This window comes from Haliotis asinina, chromosome 9, assembly GCF_037392515.1.
Source record: "Haliotis asinina isolate JCU_RB_2024 chromosome 9, JCU_Hal_asi_v2, whole genome shotgun sequence".
Taxonomy (NCBI): Eukaryota; Metazoa; Mollusca; class Gastropoda; order Lepetellida; family Haliotidae; genus Haliotis; species Haliotis asinina.
In genome coordinates, this window is record NC_090288.1 from 29,904,576 (window position 1) to 29,914,894 (window position 10,319).

General features: G+C 40.9%; 1 protein-coding gene across 1 annotated transcript; it reads left to right on the top strand.

Moving 5' to 3' along the window:
- The first annotated feature begins 8,101 nt into the window (after positions 1–8,101).
- Positions 8,102–10,319, top strand: LOC137297049 (plasminogen-like). Its single transcript, XM_067829003.1, has 3 exons — positions 8,102–8,416; positions 9,279–9,363; positions 10,069–10,319. Exons 1-3 carry the CDS (start codon positions 8,102–8,104, stop codon positions 10,317–10,319), a joined length of 651 nt encoding a protein of 216 aa, XP_067685104.1.

A 10,319-nucleotide genomic window follows, 5' to 3' on the forward strand; every position in this document is an offset into this window, starting at 1 on the left:
TAATGTGTTCGTCATGTTTTCACAAGTCCACACTGTACATCGGCGACACATGTTACAATGAGCTGAACCATACAGCTTAAATATATTTTGTGGGGGAGGTTGGGTGGCCCAGTGGGTAAAGTGTTCGCTCCTCACGCCAAGGACATGGTTCCTCACAAGGGTACTGTGTGTGAAGCCACTTTCTAGTGTCCCTTGCCGTGATACTGAATATAGCTAAAAGGGGATTGAAATTAAACAGACTCTCTATGATTAAGAACATCATGAACGTGAGCCATGAAGAAGTTTATGAGAGAAAATTTTTCTTCCTATGAAGTGCAATTGACAAATTTAAACACATTTTACAAAAATTGATGTTATATCTAGCGCACGTTCGTAATCATCGGCACGACTTCGATGTTCAGATGTAAACAACCTCCAGGAGCATGACTTGTGACATTCAAGTCAGCATACCTCACATATACAGCCCGTAACATATGCAGCCAGCAATTACTTCCCATTTACAGCCTGTTCTGAAGACATGTTGGGCTTTCACTTCAGACTCCTCGCTGCAACACAGTGCATACTGGTCGTATTGCATGAATACACCTGGAGATGGGTATCCGTGCCCCTGAAAATGCGAAGTACATGTATATAAGACAGTGGTCAACGATTCACCGACCCATTGGAAGCCATTTCTAGCTGTTCGTTAATTCGTTCCCCATTCGTTCTCTTCTGTTTTAGGCATGAGACTAGGACAGATCTCGTTGTTAGATTTGTAGGTTCATAGACCGTAGGGGAGTTTATGTAATAGAAGCTGTACAGTTTCAAGGTCAGACAATTGCAATTACAATGTAGTGGGATTTAAGGGGTTTCATTTGTAAGTTAATATTCATTACTTTAAGAGAATCACTTTCATTTCCTTGAAAATCAGTCCTAGTTTTCTCACTGATAATAGTTGTCACGTTTAGGTCCTAGTTTAGGTCAAAGATAAGTTTCAAAATATTAAAATTGTGTTACTTATTAGACAGTTCTGTACATGTTTATTTCCACTTTGCAACACAGCCAACAATTTTCTCCCCTATACAGCAAGTAGTTACCTCCCACATGTCTGCAATTATCTCCGATAAAAAGTCAGCAGTTAACTCCCATATACAACCAGCATATAACTCCCATATACAGCCAGCATATAACTCCCATATACAATCAGCATATAACTCCCATATACAGCCAGCATATAACTCCCATATACAGCCAGCATATAACTCCTATATACAGCCAGAAGTTAACTCCCATATAGAACCGGCATATAACTCCCATATACAACCAGCATATAGGTCCCATATACAGCCAGCATATAACTCCCATATACAGCCAGCATATAACTCCCATATACAACCAGCATATAACTCCCACATACAGTCAGCATATACCTATCATATACAGCCAGCATATAACTCCCATATACAATCAGCATATAACTCCGGATCCCATGCACAGATTGCAGTTAACTACCATCTACATCTAGCAATTATCTCCCATATAAAGCCAGCGATTATCTAAGATATAAAATCAGCAATTACTTCATATATACATCTAGTAATTAATCCCATATACAGCCGGCTCTTATCTCCATCCACAGCCTGCAGTTAACTCCCATATAAAGTTAGCAATTACCTCATACCCATACACAGTCATTGATTACTTCCTAATTACTTCCAACAGAGACAGCGTAAGTCAACTCACCCTGCAGTGTTTCAGGCCTCTAACACAGCTCACTTAAACATGTTAAAGAAGTTGTTGTTTGATGTCGAACGAAAAAACTTCCAGTTCTGTGGCCAGCGTCAACGGGCACATAAACAGCCTGGGGGAAATAGACCTTTGTAATAGCTGATAACTTTCTAAACAGAATACCAACTTGTGTGCATTTGTATTTGACGTTGTGATATTTTTTGTTTTTAAATAATAATATAATCAAATTATGTGTATTTGAAACAAACTTTCTGTGGACATTTGACTTAAATTGGTAATGGATGCAAACCTGAAATCGTCACCATGTAACTTTCATGTCAAAACGTTGATTACAGCACGGTCTCGTTTCCTGTGTACTGGGTTCCGTCCTATTGCGATAACCAGTGCAGGATTTTAGACTATGTGATTTGATGCGTCTGAGCACTTGTATATTGCAACACTACTCTCCTTCTAATCCTTGAAAACACGTCGTACCACGTGTACTGTCGTACAGCGAGGTCTGACAAACGGAAACCTGGAAATCATGGAAATCTCAAAACGAGGCTATGCCGTTAGGAAAATTTTGTGGTCTGATACGGAACTGTTATTGCATCAATCTCATTGTGCGTTACAGAACACGTTGAATAAGTTGAATAAACACATAACGGGTTTAACTGGTGAGCCAGATGCATTGTGAATCATTTTACGACCTCATCAATCAGGCGGCAGTCTGTGATTCCATAGTTAATGTGTGCTGCCTGAACCTCAACATAAACTATAGAATTACTGTGTTATTAAAGTTTGAAATTACTCTTCATTTGTACATACCATTTTCTTATGAAACAAGGAACTGGAATTCAGTTTAACCAGAGTTATTCGTAGTGTCTATTTTCACTTTCACTCGAGAAAATTCGGATCGTGCTGAAAAGTAGGTCATTGTCTGAATAGGTGATGTTTCGGTACGGGGGCAACTCCACATTCCGTGTGGACAGCGGTTCCACACTTGTGAGTACATTGAGGAGTACTCGGATTCACTAACGAACGATGTGGCAAGTATATTACCGAACCAGTGAAATTCATGTTCTATGAGTGTCAACGTTGAAACACTCCATTCACCTGTTAGCGATTATTTAGTTGCCTGTTAAATATAGTATTGAAATCTATACCATTACAAACATACGAGATTTCAAAAGTATTGAAATCCATACCCTAAATTCACCGAATTTGCGGTTGTTGCACCTGTTAGAAAACACATCAGTCTGAAACTTTGGGTCAGTACTATTCGTTATATTGCTTTATTTTGGCGATTTGGTAAGCTGTGTTCTGATTTGTCAATTTAAAAGGTTAGCTGACGAGGGTCGGGGGGTTCGAAACGCGAGCGCACACACAAAAAAACAAACAAAAAAAACCCCACCCCCTTTTGAAAATGACTTATGATCACTTTGAAGGGGTGACAGCCCCTCCTTTCAAATCTCCTGGATCCGCCTATGGTGTGTGAGTGTGTGAGTTACCATTTGTTGTCACAACATCAATGTTCCATATATTGTGACGATAACAATTAATTTTATACACAGTATTAAATGGGAAATTGTAAAAACCTGTCAATGAAGAGCAGTAAAATAACTAGATTATCACAGATTTGAAATTAAAACTAGTAATGAGATTTAATACAGCTGAACTATAGATGACAATACAAGGTAAAACAGGCTTTGTATTGCCTTCTGGTTAAAGAGTTCACCCATCAACGCGAGGAACCGAGTTTGATTCTCCTTATATATGGCCAAAAAGTATGGAGATACTGCTTCGTGTATTGTATCCAAACAGGGTTACCACAGCAACACGATATTATTGGTTCTAAATCACTGTTAGTGCTATTAATCGCCGATTAAACAAATTCGGGTATGTAAGCGAAGTGTGCTATATATGCGACGACGGTCTGCAAATAAGCTAGATAATCGGTAATCCAGGAATGTTTTTGTGTGGAAGTGAATGTATCCCGTTTTTTATCAGCAAAGAAAAAACAATTATGGTAATTGCAACACGGTAATAATGTTTCGGATCAAATCTTTCTTTCGTAATCTGAGCATTAATTTCAGCTGCCACAGGTATTTAGGACCTTCACCCGTCGGTCAGTAAATATAAGTACATATATGGAATGAACAAACGTAACATGAATCAATACTAAACTATACTTAGCTTTACTCAGTATGTATTTACGTTTTTGCCAAATGTATGTATTATGCCCCTTACCGAATTACCGAAAGAAACTGTCTGTCTGTCTGCATGTCTGTCTGAGTGTTATAGGCCAATCATGGAAGCTCGGTCCATAAGCAGAAAGACTGACCAGTTCTATTCAATGTACAACGTATTCGCAAAACAATGACCAAGTCTTGACTATCGCCGTTAGGGTGTGACTCCTGGTTTCAGGTTGCGTGGGGGCGACCGTATTGAAAACATGTTATATAACCTCGACGTATTCAACAACCATTAAGTATACAATACCATTAAGGTCTTCAACGACGATGTTCGTCATAAAGAATTCAGTAGGCCTTTTGTTTGAAAGTACTGCAAATTTACTTAGCTTATGCGTTTTTAGAATATTTGCACTCGAAATACTTGAACGTTCAGGGAACTAATGGTGTACTCTTACTGTGTTCATTGTAATACTCCATCACATTAATGTCTTTTTATCTGGAGAATCGGGAGCTGAGTTGATTCTCGGCATGTGGAAATGCAGGCTGTCAGAAACACACATTCACGTTGTCGACGGAAGACCGGGGAATCTCCATTAGATCGATCATGGCTAGGTAACCAGTATAGTATTGGTAGTGCGTGATGGCTACTTGAATGCTTTGAGTGTTTGATGAGGGTCGTTAGTCAGTGGATGGTTGAAGTGGGAGTAAAGGTGTAACCCCTATTCCACCAATACCATGGCGACCACACCAACAATGGACTTCAAACATTGTACCCACAATGGTACATTGCATGGGGAATCGAACCCGGGTCTGCAGCATTACGAGCGGACGCTTTAACTACTCACTCACTCATTCTTGAATCATATTAAATGTGTCAGTTACAGAGATTCATACCCTTTCTAATGTACAGAACTATCATTACCTTTACCATGTTTCATACAAGTGCTGCAAGTGACTGATCCTACAACGCCGTGTCATCGACATGAAGACTGTTAGCATGCCACATTCGAGTACCATTAGTAGGTTTCTTTCTCGACTGTTTGACTGATCTTTATTCAATGAAATTGTAAGTCTACGGCCCATCTTAACACAGGTCAGTCACCATATAATGTGAGAGAGTGAGTGAGTTGAACCCTGCACTCAGCAACATTCAAGCTATGGCGGCTGTCTGTAAATAGTACAGACCAGACAATCCAGTGACCAACAGCATGAGCATCGATCTACGCAAATGGGATACGATGACATGTGTCAAGTCAGAGAGCAAGACCACCAGATCCAGTTCGTCGTCTCATAATATTAACTTGGTGGAAATGCACAATATTTTATAAAGATTCTATTACAGAATATTTTATTGAAATATTGAAATGCTACACGTTCCACATCTTCAGTCTGCCAAGGGTCACAATGATAACGAATGTCCAAGACCAGTATCTTGTAAGTGTCAACAGATAGAGATAGGCTAATCCAATTTATCGTGAACTTCACTCATGGTCCCACCGATACCGAATGTCCAAGACCAATATCTTGTATGTGTCAGCAGATGCATCGTGTCTTTCGCTTGTCAACGCCGTTGTCGTCAAATACGTTATGAAAATCTTTATGTAATTCTGACAGATAGAGTAACTTAACTGCGCAGTAGGTACGTTATCGGTAGTCGAATTAGGCAATAGGATTTAGATACAACAACTTATCAGCAATATTATCAGTAAACCCGATTAGCTATGACAACTGGGAAAGGGTATAAAACAGGGACGACCACAGTCACAAATCATCCTGTGACTGTGGCATAATTAACTCCTTGATTATTTACTCAGGTTCTCTTGTTGTGTGTCGGTTGGTATAGTTACACCTCCTAGCTGCTAAGCGAGCTGATTCCCCAAACTCGCGAGTTAATAATACGACAAGCATTGGTTGGTGAAGATCAGTTGCAACACAGATCTTCTCAGGTTCGACATGTAATGCATATTACAATATAGGACCTCACTTACACGAAAGGTCAACGCACACGTCGACGCTGAAGATGCAATGTGGGCTGTTGTTGGCATTTCGGCCATGTAACTACTTGAACAACTTTTTCATGCCCTACAAGTAACAATGGGCGATGTTCTGGTGACGTATGCTTTGCCATAGTATCGAAAAAAACTAACTACCGTTCTTGGAAATGTCTACACAAAATATATTGACTAAGGCCCAGCAGTGACGACTACCACTGTGTGGGCCTTACATGGTCAGTGTCTAAGCGTACCAGACTATGTCTGAATGGGCACATGATGTAAAGTTTCAAGGAATACTTTGTTCTGCAAACTGAATCTTTATCACTTGCACATTTCTTTAACGCTTAAAATCGTCCGAGCCTTTTTGTCCTGAAATCGTTCGAGCCTTTCGTCATTTCAAGAACCTATCCTATATTTATGTTAATTGGTCTCAATGTACCGTTCGCTGATTACACGTGGTGCCCCATGTTCATTTCACTAACATAAACTCCACAATGAATGCAGCTGTATTCATTAACAAACATTATTTATGTCCTGATTACATGTTGACTGGATGCAGAAATACGAACAATGAGTTAGGGTACTCCACGCCTTGCATGTAATTATGGTGGCCGAGAAAGGCCATCGCTTTCTCGCGACCGTATTTTAAGACGAGAAAGTGACAGCTATCATAAGTAACAGTTTCATATGGAGTCAGAGAGTGAGTGAATGAGTTTAGTTTTTAGCAATATTCCCGCAATATCACTGCGGGGGACACCAGAAATGGGCTTCACACTTTTTACCCATGTGGGGAATCACTTTCTACCCGTGTGGGGAATCGAACCCGGGTCTTCGGCGTGACAAGCGAACTCTTTAATCTCTAGGCTACCCACCACCCTAGAATCCTAGAAAGTACATTGTAAAATATACGATGCTCAGTAATACGACATATTTCGATTAGTGGCGCCCATGTGAAGCCTTTAAATTAATCTTCTGGCGCACAGAAATGATTACAATACGCCTTTTCAAACTTAAGTGGTTTTTCATTTTTCTCCATTGGTCTTAGAACCTAAGCAGCCACGAGAATTGACTACATTTTCTAGAAAATAAAACAAATGCTCCAACGTTGCTTGAAAATATATTTCATGTGTCTTTAATGTCTCCAATGACAGACTGTGAAATATACTGAAATATCGTTCAAAGCTGTATTAAAATTGCTCAGTTGTTCAAATATTTCGTTTTGCAACATAAAATATATTATTCAGTGAGTGAGTGAGTGAGTTTAATTTCACGCAACTTTCAGCAATATGCCAGCCATATCACCTCTGGGTACACTTTCACAATCGCCTTCACACATTTTAACCCAAGTGGGCAATCGAACCCGGGTCTTCGGCGAGACGAGAGAACGCTTTGACCACTGGGCCACCCACTTCTTCTGGATAACGTCACAAATGGGCAAATGTGTGGCTGTGCGATGGTCGCGCTTTGGATAACGTCGGCGTAGTATGTATGTTTTTATTGAGTCGACAACGCAATGTTGTCCCTTTTAGAATTCCATAGTTCCAGCCACGGGGAGAACGTTGAAAGACACACGGACACTGATTATTTGTCGTGATGCGTTCCTTCACTGATCTGCCCAATCATTTTACTCGGCGACGTTGCTGCTAGTATACGGACTGTAACGAGAACGTGTTTCGAGAAGACTGAGTATACTTAGCTTTCAAAAACAGGCAGCGGTCGCTATTATGACTTGAACAATGTAGTGTCTTTCCAAGAGGTGAGAGGACCTCGCCGATCTTGTTTAATGGATAATTCGTGCTTCGATGAGCATTGTGTAATGCCTTGAAGACGTGTGAGGTGGATCAGAACAGCACGATCAATGTTCTCAGCGGCTGTTGGATCTACTGTGGGTCTACTGTGACAGATTACTTTCTGCTCCAAGCGACGCAAGCAGCGTGGACACGGGCTGTTGGGATGTTCCTTTTCTTAATTACAGACCATCAAACTAATCATACGAACAAACTACTCATGATGTAAGACCTACTGGTATATGGACGGTACCGAGAACAGGTTTAACGGAAACTATCATTTCAATAGAGGAAGCTATTTTAGACGTTGGGGATGTAACATCTTTAAAAGAAGTTCTTTAATCCAATTCTGTTGGCATCACCGACCTCGTTTAATGGATACAGTTCTACGATGGACATTTATCTACAAATCACCACTATGAAAACCCTGTTGACAACAATACTACTCTTGGACCTGATGGTAGAGAGTGGACAAGTCACGGGATCGTGTAGTCGACAGGTTAACACCCCCGGGATCCTGACTGGTAGCAGACTCGTGGGGTCAGTCTATCTCGTGCTTCAGACCCCTACCCTACAGGACTGTGTCAAGTCATGTTTGCAGCAGTCTCGTTGCGTCAGCTTCAACTACAAGGCAGGACAGTGCGAACTCAACTACGACAACGCGACAACGGCTCCTTCTGGAATTGTGGAAGCGCCTGGTTGGAACCATGCCAACGGGTTGCATTTTTCATCGGTAAGTAAGAAGAGCGATAAATATGAGACACGCGCTTAGTACGTATTGTAATACGTATAACCTGTCTCTCCTCTTCAAGACAGGCCAAGCAAGTGTAAGTGGAGCTTTACGCCATCTATAACAATATTCCAGAATATCACCATAGGGACAACAGAAATCGACTTCACACTTTGTACCCTTGTGGGGAATCGAACCCGGGTCATAGACGTAACGAGCGAACGATTTAACCACTAGGCTACCCCCACCGCCGCCATTAGCATGAATAAGGACACCAGCCCAATCTATTACTACATGTAATGTCTCTAAGTATCACGCAGATCTTCGTTCGTTCACACTTTGCCAAACGAGACGCGTTTATCGGTGTACCATGTAATACGGGAGAATTTACTGTTATCCGAACAAAATCGGATAATACTTATCATTGTATGTTTTTCAAATCGACTAAATGTTGGTATCGGATAGGAATTTTGATATCCTGCATTTCTGTATAATTATAGAGCCGTTGGCAGATTCATTATCGCGCGTACGAAATTCACGCGCAACCCTCACCTTTCAGAAATTTTAAGAAACATACTGGGCATCTTAAGTGCCAAACCCTGGAATGTGGACGAATGTATAATGCGTAGTTCATAATACATAAACTTCCCTCTGTATACGAAACTTCATTGGCCTTCGTGAACAGGAAGTCAGATATTACAAGGCCCTTAATTAAATTTATATACCCTCACCGTGTCCTGTTGACCTTCGTGTACATATAGTCGGGCATTGCAAGGTCCTTAATCTTTTACACATACCGTCTCTCAGTACCGTTGACAATATCAATAACGGTACTGAAAGCTGTAGATGTTGATCTTCGTTACAGCGACTTGCCGGTGCTTGTGGTTCTAGACCGTGTGGCATGAACGACGTATGTAGAGATAAGGGCAGCAGCTACGAATGTAAACCAGGTGATGTACAACATCTATGACTCTCTACCACTAACATGTTCACGTTCATCACCTGTATGACATTCTATTACTAGAGTGCTCATATTCTACATATATGACATTCTATTGCTAACGTGTCCATTTTCATCACCGGAATGACATTGTATCACTAACCTCTTCACATTCAATACCTGTATGACATTCTACCGCTAACCTCTCCCTGTTCATCACCTGTATGACATTCTTTCACTCACCTCTCCACATTAATCACCACCTATCACCAACATCAGATGCCTCATTGGCATTTAGAAGTTGGAAGGGACCATGACAACGAATGACATGGATTTACAACGTCTTTAATATTCGTTTCTGGGATCCTTCTTGCCCTTTCCTTCGGTGGATAACATATGATTACGAGCCAAATACATAGTATGTACAGGAAGCCAGTGAGACAGTATGACAAATTGTATTACAGTCGCAGAGAGTTCAGAGAGACTGCGTGGTATGTTTATGCAACGAAAAGGATCGGATATACGTGATAGGATTGGCTGGAAGTCACATATGGAAACAATGATAGGAAAACACATATATATAAACATACCTTAAAGCCTGTACATTGATTAAGGGGAACATGGAAATACCCGTATTTTGATAATAAGCTAATTATGAGAAGGCTACTAATTTATTTCTTATGATCTTATTACTGTTTCTGTTTGACTTTTTCAGAAGAGTTATGCTACACGGATTCGAAGCCCTATCTCGGAACCCTGAACATTACCAACACTGGCCGGACGTGTCAGAGGTGGGACACAGACTTTCCTCACGTAAGGTATTTTTGGCCCCGAGGAATGTCAGCCTGGGACCCCGCCCTATCTGACGAGAGCAACTACTGCAGAATGCCGGAACACCCAGTACCGTGGTGTTATACTGTGGATCCCAACGTTCGTTGGGAGAACTGTAACGTTCCTTCATGTTGA